Genomic DNA, 13,884 nt, shown 5'->3' on the forward strand with positions numbered 1-13,884 from the left:
TTAAACAGTTTCACGTTGCCATTTATTGTTCTCATTTGGAATGGTAACAGTTTGTTCTTTTTCTGGCTGTGAGTTTTCCATTTTATTTATATATATATATATATATATATATATATATATATATACACACTCATTTTGGTTTTCCTTCCATTGATCTTTTTCAGAGTTGTCGCCATGCTGCCCGGGATGGTGCGTGTATTGCATGCTCTTCTCCCCGTCCTGGTGTTGTGTGGGGTCTCCTCTTCATCACGCCACTATCCAGTGTTCCTGCGTAATGACACGCAATTCGAGCATCTGGCTCTTCACCCTGAATCGGAAGTGGGGCGCATCTACCTAGGTGCCCGTGATCGCTTGTTCCGGCTATCTTCAGAACTGCAGCTGGAAGAGGAGGTGGAGACTGGGCCTGTGATCGACAGCCGTGACTGTCTGCCTCCGATCAGTGAGGCCAGCTGCTCGCAGGCACGACTAACCAGCAACCACAACAAGCTGCTGCTTATTGACCCTTACAGCAAGGTGCTGATCAGCTGCGGCAGTGTGCACCAAGGCACATGTCAGAAGCGAGACCTGGATGCTGTGGGCACCGTGCGCTTTTCAGCCCAGAGGCCTGTAGACACACAGTATGTGGCAGCCAATAAGCCTGAGGTTTCTACTGTGGGGCTGGTGGTGGTGCCCCCACACGGAGCGCGACAACCAGTGCTGTACGTGGGCCGTGGCTATACCAGCAGCCAGCCGCCCATCTCCACCCGCAACCTGGCCACAGAACCCATCTTCTCATACGAAGAAACAGCAAAGCTAACTGTGGTTGGACGGCTTTCAGAATATGACCACCACTTTGTGGCATCCTTTGCACACAATTCTCACGTCTACTTTCTGTTCTACCGCCGTGATTTGAAGTCACAGGTGCTTGACTTCCGTTCATATGTGTCTCGTTTGTGTCTGGATGATATGGCATACTATTCGTATGTCGAAGTTCCACTAAGCTGCCGCTCAGCAGCCGGGAAGAGCTACAACTTGCTACAGGCCGCTCGACTGGGACTCCCCAAGGCTGGAGAAACTAGAGGGGTAGACGAAGAACTCCTGCTGGGGGTTTTCTCCACGCCTTCTGCTTCGTCCAGCAAGCCCAGCAGTGAGTCAGCCCTGTGCATGTTCTCCCTGAAGGAACTGGATAAACGCATCAACGCCACTCGAGACCTCTGTTACACAAAATTGGGACGCCAAGAAGGACAGGAAGCTGCCTATATAGAGTACGAGGTGAACTCAAACTGCGCCAGTTTGCCACCAGTGAGTATGAGACTACTGCTCACATCCCAGCTCGCTCGCACATTAAAGTTGTTGTTTTTTTTTTTAAATCTATATATTGACTTAAGGCATGTATAAGTATTTCAAAATATTTCAGGAATAATACAAGATATATGAACAGCATGTGTAAGTATTCTTAAGATGATCTAACAGTATCATATAATGAAATACTTATGAGCAGCTTATGTCAGGATGCAGAAGATGACATGAGAGCTTTTAAAGTGCATATCACGGGTAAATTCAGGAGCAAGATCAATGTAATTCTCCTATTTTATATTAAACTTTGGTCAAATATCTGTAACATTCTGCATTTTGTGCAATTTTTTTTTACCTTGCGCAATACCAGAAAAATGTAGTTGAAATTAAGCCATTTGTGGCGAATTGGTCCGCCTCTGAAAAAACTTGGCATTTGGATTTCCCGGCAAACATTGATTTTCGTGACGTCGCGTGCGGGACGCCTCCCTCTGAATCCTACGTCAGCGCTGGTTTGTTTATGAGAAAACGACCTGGTGGTTTTCTGCAAATTTCTTCAACGTTATCGCGTAATTATTAAAATGGTTAACAGATGTATCGTAGGAGGGTGTAGCAACACCAATCTTGATGGGATTAGTACTCATCGTTTCCCAAAAGACCGGACAATGAGAGAGAAATGGGAGCGCTTGGTCTACACAGGCTGTGCACTGAAACTGAGCAAGCTCGCGCAGCCTGCTGGCGCTTCCGCACGTGACGTCACAAATCTGGCTCCAGACTCCCTTGGGATTTTTCCAGACGCGTTTTGTTATTTTATTTTTTTCAGCTGTAGACAGACGGCCTTGTGCAAAATTACCCTTCTGGATGAGTGTGTAAAGGGACATACTTTCATATAAAAAAACCACGAAATTGGTCCAGAATATGCCCTTTAAGTAAATGTCCAGTGAGGAGGGTCTCATTCATAGGAACATGTATCAGCCGTTCCACAAATGTTCATCTTCATCAATTCCTTATTCACAACTCTATACATTTATAACATAAATGTTGCTATTTGGTAGATATTTAACAGTTATTCCACGAAATCGAGTCGTACATGAGCTGATAGCCAACGAGGCGCGTAGTGCTGAGTCTGCTATAAGCCATGTACGACGAGATTGAGTGGAATAACTGTTTTATTCTATCCACATTCACTGGATTTTGAGAAACAGAGCATTTTTTTTTTTTTTTTTGCAAATTCGATAAATAAAAACTTTATACAAAACGGCCGACAAAATCATTTCCGCTTAGAATGTAAACAAACCGGCGAAATGACAGGAGCAATTTGTGAAAAATACTTTAGTAATAATTCTTGAAAAATAAAAAAAGATCCATTCTTCCCATCAAATACTTTTATTCCATATTTTGTTGCTTTTTTATCCCCCTGGCATATAATGTGGGGGGATAGAGCTATCGCTCTGTCCGTCTGTCTGTCTGTAAACATTTTAGTTTCTGGAGCATAACTCAAAAACTATTAGGAATTTTTTTGGCGAAACTTGACAGTTATGTGAAGTGCCTAGAGGAGTTGTGCCTTTGACATTTTGGGATTTCTGTGATTTTTATTTTTTCTGTATTTCCATGGCAACCAATTCAACTTAAGAACATTTGGAGTGGAGTTTCATGTGGAGACCAGAGGGCATATGTCACCTCCTGATGACTCTTGTTTTGTATTTTTTGAGGTTTTGTTTTCGAGTAGACTATTTCATCCTCGGTTGGTTCAGCAGCACACGCTGCCATTTTCTTCTTCTTCTTTAGCATTTTTTGGTGGTTGGCAACCAAACTTTAAGGTGCATTACCACCACTGACTGGGCTGGAGTGTGGAACAGGAGATACTGGGGGGGGGGGGGGGGGGGGGATATACTAGTAAAGTGTCGAACTATATTCTTTTAGCTATTTCTGTTTCTTTTAAATACTTGATAACAAAGTGATATATCTGACTTGATGCGCTCCGCCATTTTGTTTTTCTCTACTCATGGTATATGAGCTGATAGCCTAGTAGTAGAGTAGCCAATCAGAGTGCGCAATTGCTCATATCTAGTGAATGTGGATAGAATAAAAACCTATGTTTCATTCATTTGCTTACCTTTCTCGATCATAGAGCAGTATATGTGCTTTCCAACCAAACAGTTCTAGGGACTTATTAACCGTTTTTATACTGCCTGTTCAAGACAGAAATTTTACACTTTTATTCCGACTTGCGTTCTGTTAAAGCTAGACGTCCTTTTGATTTCATAAAATCGGTGAAATTTAGTTCCCTCTGAAACTTGGTTATTGTGATATATGTTTATTTCTGTAATATCTTAAAAAACCCAGGCCATTCTGTGGCTGGGAAGTTATTTAATTTGAGGGGATTAAAGCAAATAATGTGCATGAAAGCACTCGCTTCACGCAGTCAAGCACACAGAGGAAGTCTGTGTTCGCATGTGCAGGTTCACCTTTGACCGTGCACTGACAGTTACATCATTCTGTCACTAAAATAACAGCTGATCACACCGAGGTGCTCGCTGACCACCGATATTTATTAGTTTGGTCCTGCGTTTCCTTTCCTTCGCAACATAACGTCTTTTCTTCTCACTTTCGGTCTTGCATGTTTCATTCGCACACTCACGTCCTCCATTTTTCTCTCCTGTTTCAAATTTGTATCCCACAATGCCTTGAGCGAACGGAGAAAGCCCACCATGCGATGCATGACGTAGTATCTTGAATTGGGTCATGGTGAAGCAGGCAAAAATAGCGGAGAATTTAGGGCCACGTGGCTCTAAATTAATTAATTGTTCTATTAAAAAAAACTAATAAAATTGGAAGTCTGTGATTCGAATTCAGTAGCTTTCAGTCCACTAAACAAAAATAATTAGGTGTCTGGGAAAATTCTTTTTATGACCTACACTTGACAAATCTGAATGCAGTCTACCTTTAAAAAAAAAATGTCCGAATATGGAGCAGAGGTCTGTGTTGTTCCACTTCAGAGCCAGAACTATTGATGATAACAAAGCCAGAAATGACTTCTGTGTAAAAGGGACAGCCAACACGGCGGGACAGGGGTGTGACGTTTTTGACATGTTTTTAACATTCTTCTTTTCGAGCCCAGCATGAATTCAAATGTCTCCATCTACAGCATCTAAGCATCTCTCTGCCTCAGATCGCATCCTACTTCTCTTCACTTTCTCCTCCAACATATTTCTGATCAAACATCAACTTTGCTTACATTTCGTCGCTGTCAGTTCAAAACCTGCTAATTTAGGTCAAATTGGGTTCTCTATGCTGATTGGTCAATTTTGACCTCGTGCTTCCATTTATGCTAATTAGAAAAGCTAATAATAGAACAAGTAAACTTTTACTGGCTTCTCAGCTTGTTATTTCAGAGTTTTATTCAGTTTTTTACGTCTCCTGTAAAAAAGGAAAAATGTCACATAGCAGGTTTTGACCTGACAGCGACGATTTGAAGTGTGGTATAAATGAGCATGGCTAACAAAAGCACCTCAAAACTCATTCCACCCCGGTATTGTTTTGGAAGTAACATCGGTATGCTCGGGGAATTCATATTTCCGACGGCTAGTGTGTTAACCATCACCCTAGATGCAGATGTTCTGTTGTGTCATACGTTATGCCTCTGGTTGCAGAATGCCAGCACACTGTAAAAACACACTGTATTTGGTTCAAATATCTGTAAAAAGAGCTATAGAAAGGAACTGTCCACGGAGGAGCGCTCCCAAGAACTACATACCTTCAAGGGCTTTTATTCTGTTTGCGTTCACACCAACAGTAGGAACGCTGAAGTGACATAAGCCGGGTTGATAGCATGATGTTAGCAGGTAATGCGCTGTAATTCCTCAATCGCATATACTCTCAACAAAGCTTGGACTTTTCTGCTAGTATATTTGTACATGCTTTTTTTTCACTTCCATTTTTTAACGTGAACATTAAGAGCTATTGTTTACACGGCGAAAGTTTTACATAGTTATAAAAATGCCGATTGCAGATGCTGCACTGGCTCATGTTTGACCAATCAGTGTACACTTAGATCACTCCGAAAGCTCTCCTTTCTCCAGGGTTGTGGGTTTTGTGCCAGATTGGGCCACCAAAAACTTTATTTTATAGCCAGTAATCAGAAGTAAAAGGAGATAGCTTTTGTACTTTTCTAAAACACACATACTGGCATAATCCTTTCATATATGGTATATACAGTGGTGCTTGAAAGTTTGTGAACCCTTTAGAATTTTCTATACTTCTGCATAAATATGACCTAAAACATCATCAGATTTTCACACAAGTCCTAAAAGTTGATAAAGAGAACCCAGTTCAACAAATGAGACAAAAATATTATACTTGGTCATTTATTTATTGAGGAAAATGATCCAACATTACATATCTGTGAGTGGCAAAAGTATGTGAACCTCTAGGATTAGCAGTTAATTTGAAGGTGAAATTAGAGCCAGGTGTTTTCAATCAATGGGATGACAATCAGGTGTGAGTGGGCACCCTGTTTTATTTAAAGAACAGGGATCTATCAAAGTCTGATCTTCACAACACATGTTTGTGGAAGTGTATCATGGCACGAACAAAGGAGATTTCTGAAGACCTCAGAAAAAGCGTTGTTGATGCTCATCAGGCTGGAAAAGGTTACAAAACCATCTCTAAAGAGTTTAGACTCCACCAATCTACAGTCAGACAGATTGTGTACAAATGGAGGAAATTCAAGACCATTGTTACCCTCCCCAGGAGTGGTCGACCAACAAAGATCACTCCAAGAGCAAGGCGTGTAATAGTCAGCGAGGTCACAAACGACCCCAGGGTAACTTCTAAGCAACTGAAGACCTCTCTCACATTGGCTAATGTTAATGTTCATGAGTCCACCATCAGGAGAACACTGAACAACAATGGTGTGCATGGCAGGGTTGCAAGGAGAAAGCCACTGCTCTCCAAAAAGAACATTGCTGCTCATCTGCAGTTTGCTAAAGATCACGTGGACAAGCCAGAAGGCTATTGGAAAAATGTTTTGTGGACGGATGAGACCAAAATAGAACTTTTTGGTTTAAATGAGAAGCGTTATGTTTGGAGAAAGTAAAACACTGCATTCCAGCATAAGAACCTTATCCCATCTGTGAAACATGGTGGTGGTAGTATCATGGTTTGGGCCTGTTTTGCTGCATCTGGGCCAGGACGGCTTGCCATCATTGATGGAACAATGAATTCTGAATTATACCAGCGAATTCTAAAGGAAAATGTCAGGACATCTGTCCATGAACTGAATCTCAAGAGAAGGTGGGTCATGCAGCAAGACAATGACCCTAAGCACACAAGTCGCTCTACCAAAGAATGGTTAAAGAAGAATAACGTTAATGTTTTGGAATGGCCAAGTCAAAGTCCTGACCTTAATCCAATGGAAATGTTGTGGAAGGACCTGAAGCGAGCAGTTCATGTGAGGAAACCCACCAACATCCCAGAGTTGAAGCTGTTCTGTATGGAGGAACAGGCTAAAATTCCTCCAAGCCGGTGTGCAGGACTGATCAACAGTTACCGCAAACGTTCAGTTGCAGTTATAGCTGCACAAGGGGGTCACACCAGATACTAAAAGCAAAGGTTCACATACTTTTGCCACTCACAGATATGTAATATTCGATCATTTTCCTCAATAAATAAATGACCAAGTATAATATTTTGTCTCATTTGTTTAACTGGGTTCTCTTTATCTACTTTTAGGACTTGTGTGAAAATCTGATGATGTTTTAGGTCATATTTATGCAGAAATATATAAAATTCTAAAGGGTTCACAAACTTTCAAGCACCACTGTATGTTATTTACCAGCTGAGAGGTCCGTATCGTGAAATACCGTGACCAAGGTCTTGAAAGTACTGACCGAGTCCCTCTGGGCCGAGGTCAGTATTCAAGGCCGAGGTCACAGTATTTCACCATACGGACCGACCTTAAGCTGGTAAATAATATATTTATTTTTTTCTTTACCAAATTCTAACAGAAAACGAGAGCGCCCGAAAGGGAAAACCGAGCCGAGCCGCCAGTTTGAATCCTCATTCACGGCTGTAATGTAAATTGCTTCCTCCTCGGTATACAAGTGCACTTCCATGGCAGGAAAAAACCTACATTTTGCCGCCTATGTAGTCCCCTATTTATACAAAATTGAGTCATTCAGGATTCAGCCATGTTTTTGCTCGGCGTTAGCAACAGTTAGAGGTTTTTAGCTTTCTCCTGAAATGTTTTCTTTTATTTCTTCTTCCTCAGGGTAGTAAAACTCGCTTTCACTGTGAACACTGTCGTTATCGCTATCCATGCTGTAAAATTAATGCTATTCTCCTGAGAAATGTTGGCAAAAATTTATAAGATTTTTGATAATCTTATAAATAAATCTTATTAAAAAAAAGATAAATGTTGACAAAAAATCTACTATGTTTGTTGTTGTTTTGAACGAGCGAGTCACCAGAGGTCCGTAACCGGGGTCTGTAACTGGGGTCCGTATCGTAGGATACGGACCTGCTCGCCAGCCAATCAGAGCGCAGGATTTGATGGAAACCGGACCGCGAAAAAAATAAAATGCAGTATTGCATGAATATTATTCAGTGATTCTACACATGCAGTTTTCTTTCTGTTACTGTTAGTTTCTAAGCATCAGCGATTGGACCGATCAGCTTGTATTCCTTCCAAATAAAATCCTCTAGTTAATGTGATAGAATATTCGAGCTCTTTTCAGCATGCAGCTGTGTGTGCAGTGCTCAGCAATCCGTAGTTAAATTAAAATAATGAATCCGATGGTTCTTAGTGCTAAAGTAATTACACTGAGGTGAAGTGGATTAGATTGGATGTGTTTTACAGCTTGCTTTCCAGTTCGTTCATTGCTTTGGGAATTTCTGTGGGTGGGTATGTAGAGGAGTGGAGACAGATGGGGCTGATCATAACCGAGTAGTGGGTATTGATCCTCCATATAGTTAACGATTCCTGATAAAGGTCATCCTACATGAGTCGACCCCTGAACTCAGGACGGACAGAGCTGACTGGGCTTTGGTGCTTAAATAGGGCTCCATGGAGTCAATATTCAAAATGATCCTTATTCTGATGCTTCAAACGTGGCACATAGGTCCTCAACCATTATCTCCATCTTCATGAGATTAGACTATGGATTAAAAAAAGGAAAAAGAAAAAACAAGATTATAAAGTGAGAGACATACAGTAGAAGAACAGGGATTAATAAATTAAAATGTTTTTAATGTGTTTCAATCCAAACCAACATCGTTTCTAATATAGAGCTGCAGAATCACTCCTGAATATCGCTGTATATCTGCTCTCTCTTCAATCTCACAGAATCAGATTCGGCCCCAAGGCTGCAAGATTGTAAAAGCGGAAACAAATCTCTTTTAGAGCCTTTGAACGTCAAGGCCAGATGCCTACCATAGCTGTTGCTCCAGCCTCCTGTTTGGGCGTTGTCAATCTTTTGCACGAGAAAGAATGAGATAATAAGCGATAACTGTGGAAAAAGTCAAAATAAGAGGCATGAATGTTCTTTTTTTAATTGAAATGTTTTCAGATAATTCTACTGTACCGGATTATTGTTTGTATTTAGGAGCTTATGTAAATAAACAATTATATCAGCAGTCTAATTATTACAATGAAGATATTCCGCTGTATTGACTTTTTGAGATACAGGAGCACATCAATCATATTTGAATAGATTTCCTGACATTTCTCTTAACCCGTGTGTGTGTGCGTGCGTGCGTGTGTGTGTGTGTGTGTGTGTCCCTGCAGACCACTCTAGAAGCCTACCCATGTGGTTCTGACCACACTCCAAGCCCAATGGCCAGCCGTGTGCCAGTGGAGGCCGAGCCGATACTGGACAGTCCATCTGCTCGTCTAACAGCAGTTGCGATTAGCGTAAAAGCAGATCACACCATTGCTTTTCTGGGAGACTCGAAGGGAAATTTACACAAGGTAACTTTCTTCCCCTCTTCTTCATTAAACAGGAAATGCTTCCTTATCATGATCTGAATTACAACCCCAATTCTACAAATTTGGGACACTGTGTAAAACATAAATAAAAAACAGAATATGATGATTTGCAAATCATTGAAACCCTATATTTCATTGAAAATATTACAAAGACAACATATCAAATGTTGAAACTGAGAATTTGTATTGTTTTTTTGTTTTTTTATAAATATATGCTCATTTTGAATTTGATGTCAGCAACACGTTTCAAAAAAGTTTGGACACAGGCAGGCCAGTTTAGCACCCAGACTCTTACTACGGAGCCATGCAGTTTTAATATGTGCAGAAAGCGGTTTGGCATTGTCTTGCTGAAAGAAGGAAGGATTTCCTTGAAAAAGATTTTGTCTGGATGGCAGCATATTGCTCTGAAACATGTATATATCATTCAGCATTAATGATGCCTTCCCAGATGTACAACCTACTCATGTCATGTGCACTAATGCACCCTCATACCATCACAGATGCTGGCTTTTGAACTGTGCATTGATACCAAGCCGGACGGTCCCTCTCCTCTTTAGCCGGGAGGATGTGGTGCCCATGATTTCTAAAGAGAATTTCTACTTTTGATTTGTCAGACCTCGGGACAATTTTCCACTTCGCCTCAGTCCATCATAAAAGAGTCGGGCCCAGAGAAGGTGGTGGTGTTTCTGGATATTGTTTATATCTGGTTTTAACTTGCATGTGTGGATGCAGTAATGAACTGTTTTCACAGACGATGGTTTTCTGAAGTGCTCCTGAGCCCATACAGTGATTTCCACTACAGACACATGTCTGCTTTTAATGCAGTGTCGCCTGAGGGCCTGAAGATCACAGGCATCCAATCTCAGTTTTCAGCCTTGTCTCTTGCATACAGAGATTTCTCCAGATTCTCTGAATCTTTTAATGATATTATGTACCATAGTTGATGTGATCCCCAAATTCTTTGCAATTTTACATTGAGGAACGTTATTCTTAAATTGTTGCACTGTTTGCCCACGCAGTCTTTCACAGAGCGGTGAACCCCTCCTTATCTTTACTTCTGAGAGACTCCGCCTCTCTGGGATGCTCTCTTTATACCCAATCATGTTATTGACCTGTTGGCAATTAACCAAATTTGGGATTTTTTTTTTTTGCATTACACAACTTTTTCAGTCCTTTGTTGCCCCGTCCCAACTTTACTGAAATGTGTTGCTGACAATAAATTCAAAATGACACATTTTTCAAAAAACAATAAAATTTCTCAGCTTCAATGTTTGATATGTTGTCTTCATACTATTTTCAATGAAATATAGGGTTTCCAAGATTTGCAAATAGTCATTCTGGTTTTTATTTACATTTTATGTGGTGTCCCAAGTTTATGGAATTGGGGTTATATATTAACATTGATTTAATTGAGGCTTCAAATAGTTTTCTTTTGGTTCCCGTTTAGGTCCTAGTCTTGTCGCTGGCTACAGTTATTTGAAAGCAGTTTTAAAAATTCTTGATTGGGGAAAGAAGGTCATAGTCTGTGAAGAAAGAACATCTACTGTATGTCTCCTGCTATCTGTGATGATCTCGAAATTTTGGCATTTGCTATTGCTTTCCAGTGCACTTTGCAGACCTTCCTTTAACATCCACTTATATTCGATGTCATTACCTCATCTCATCTCATTATCTCTAGCTGCTTTATCCTGTTCTACAGGGTCGCAAGCAAGCTGGAGCCTATCCCAGCTGACTACGGGCGAAAGGCGGGGTACACCTTGGACAAGTCGCCAGGTCATCACAGGGCTGACACATAGACACAGACAACCATTCACACTCACATTCACACCTACGGTCAATTTAGAGTCACCAGTTAACCTAACCTACATGTCTTTGGACTGTGGGGGAAACCGGAGCACCCGGAGGAAACCCATGCGGACACGGGGAGAACATGCAAACTCCGCACAGAAAGGCCCTCGCCGGCCACGGGGCTCGAACCCGGACCTTCTTGCTGTGAGGCGACAGCGCTAACCACTATGCCACCGTACCGCCCCGATGTCATTATCGCCTGTGAAATCCACATTGCTTTTAGACTCTACTATTGTTCTTGAAATCAGGAGTGAGATATGATTATATGGTAAAAAACTAATCTTTGTCAGTCTTGCGCCCATGTGTGTTGCTGATGGAGTAAATTCAGAAAGGATGAGTTTCTCAAAGGATGAACCCAAAAAGGATTAAACCTTCTGTATCCTCATGTGTGGAATGTTCAATTCCGTCTCTTGGCTTCATATTTTGAAGGTTTGCCATGGAAGCTTGTTGAAATGTTACCATGAGACACTGAGAGCATTGTTAAAGCAAAGCGAGAGAGTAAGAGGGGAAACAGTGATGCGTGCTTTTCTTCATCATGTGAAAAAAGTCTTCAAAATGATCAAAATAACAACTGTGCTACAAAAATATCACGTCCACTTCGATATTGACACTTTACCCCAGGGTCTACAGAGCTTTCACTAAATTCCCTTATTTTTCAGCCCGCTAATGAATATTTGTGTGAAGAAAAGTGTAGTGTGTGTATGACTAGCTTCTTTGTAGCATGAATATAGTACAGATGGCACTCACTGGCCTTGCTAAAGAGATGGAGCGTACAATATTTCTTTGTCTCCATGCAACATTAAAAGTGCATAATAGTACATGCCAGATGTGAATAGTGATGCTCACAGTGTGTGTGTGTGTGTGTGTGTGTGGTGGGGGGACAGGAAAATGTGTTGACCCAAGCAAGCCTTAAGTCACACATTCATTGTATCATATATGCTGACAGAAATGTATCTGATTATTAATAATTTGGGGAAAATGCAATAGTTTTTCATTACCTTTACTCTGAAGTGGTGAGTCTGGGTAAATGATCTTATACACACAAGTAAAGGAAATAAGCCAACCATATACCCATTCTTTATTGTTCTAACTCTTAATCCCGACCTAGAAATTAGACTGGGATTAAGTGCAATCAAACTCACTATTAGTTAAAGTATAGATTATTGTTTTCTTTGATTTGATCGCTCAGCTCTTTCTGTATTTTTCCCATCTCTTGCTGTCATTAACTTATAAATACATGGCTATCTATATTTACAGGTGTTTTTGGGTCCTCATGGTGAGGTGGAAGAATATGCCATTATTCCCATTCAGTCCAGTGCAGCAATCAGCAGCGAGCTGACTCTCGACCAATCAGAGGAGCATCTATACATCATGACCAGCACTATGGTAATATTCAGATGTCTGTAAAAAAACTTTCATTTGACAATTCTTTCATGAACATGTTGAACAGAAGCTGTGGAGTATAAACAACTATTTGAATATCAGATTGATGTACAGTACTAGGCAGCACGGTGGTGTATTGGTTAGCACTGTCGCCTCACAGCAAGAAGGTCCTGGGTTCGAGCCCAGCGACCGGCGCGGGCCTTTCTGTGCGGAGTTTGCATGTTCTCCCCGTGTCCGCGTGGGTTTCCTCCGGGTGCTCCGGTTTCCCCCACAGTCCAAAGACATGCAGGTTAGGTTAACTGGTGACTCTAAATTGACCGTAGGTGTGAATGTGAGTGTGAATGGTTGTCTGTGTCTATGTGTCAGCCCTGTGATGACCTGGCGACTTGTCCAGGGTGTACCCCGCCTTTCGCCCGTAGTCAGCTGGGATAGGCTCCAGCTTGCCTGCGACCCTGTAGAACAGGATAAAGCGGCTACAGGCCACTACACCACCGTGCCACCCACTTAAAGGAGATACGCAGAACCTTTATTTTTAAATACATTTCTGAGTGGATAGTATCTCCATCCTTGACTCTTGTATGCTGCATAAATGGGAATAAAAAATATATATTTTTGAGAGTTAAAATTGACCGCAAAGTTGACATTCGAGCTGCCCCGCTGAGCCAGCCAGCCCTGAGTGTGTGACATCACAGCGGGAACCAGTTTTAAGGCCGAGGCCTTTGACAGCTATAGACCAAAGTCTCGTCTCATCTCATTATCTCTAGCTGCTTTATCCTGTTCTACAGCGTTGCAGGCAAGCTGGAGCCTATCCCAGCTGACTACGGGCGAAAGGCGGGGTACACCCTGGACAAGTCGCCAGGTCATCACAGGGCTGACACAGACACAGACAACCATTCACACTCACATTCACACCTACGGTCAATTTAGAGTCACCAGTTAACCTAACCTGCATGTCTTTGGACTGTGGGGGAAACCGGAGCACCCGGAGGAAACCCACACGGACACGGGGAGAACATGCAAACTCCACACAGAAAGGCCCTCGCCGGCCACGGGGCTCGAACCCGGACCTTCTTGCTGTGAGGCGACAGCGCTAACCACTACACCACCATGCCGCCCCTAGACCAAAGTCATATAAATAAAAATTTATGGTGAAAGTAAGAAATACCGTTACCGACTTGCTCAACTAAGACTGATTTGACTTCATTAATTGTGGGTTGACTCTCATTAAAACAGGAGAGGTGTTATAACTTATGCAACATACCGTACATGTACATGCATGCATTTTCACTGATAAAACATAAAAGGCTAATTAAATAATCAGATGAACTGAGACAATCACATTCTGAAGCAAATTAAATAATCTTATACCGGTAACTTAAACACACAATACAAGT

At 41.6% G+C, this 13,884-nt stretch overlaps 1 protein-coding gene across 3 annotated transcripts in view; it reads left to right on the forward strand.

Moving 5' to 3' along the window:
• Positions 1-13,884, forward strand: part of plxnb1b (plexin b1b) — a 249,472-nt gene that overhangs the window by 177,382 nt on the left and 58,206 nt on the right. For all 3 annotated transcript variants that reach the window (XM_060919473.1, XM_060919475.1, XM_060919474.1), the window contains 3 exons: positions 165-1,281; positions 9,059-9,241; positions 12,365-12,493. In XM_060919473.1, the coding sequence (XP_060775456.1) occupies positions 175-1,281; positions 9,059-9,241; positions 12,365-12,493 (1,419 nt within the window). In that variant the 5' untranslated portion in view covers positions 165-174. The remainder of the gene's footprint in view (positions 1-164; positions 1,282-9,058; positions 9,242-12,364; positions 12,494-13,884) is intronic.

This window comes from Neoarius graeffei, chromosome 4 (genome assembly GCF_027579695.1).
Source record: "Neoarius graeffei isolate fNeoGra1 chromosome 4, fNeoGra1.pri, whole genome shotgun sequence".
NCBI classification, from domain to species: domain Eukaryota; kingdom Metazoa; phylum Chordata; class Actinopteri; order Siluriformes; family Ariidae; genus Neoarius; species Neoarius graeffei.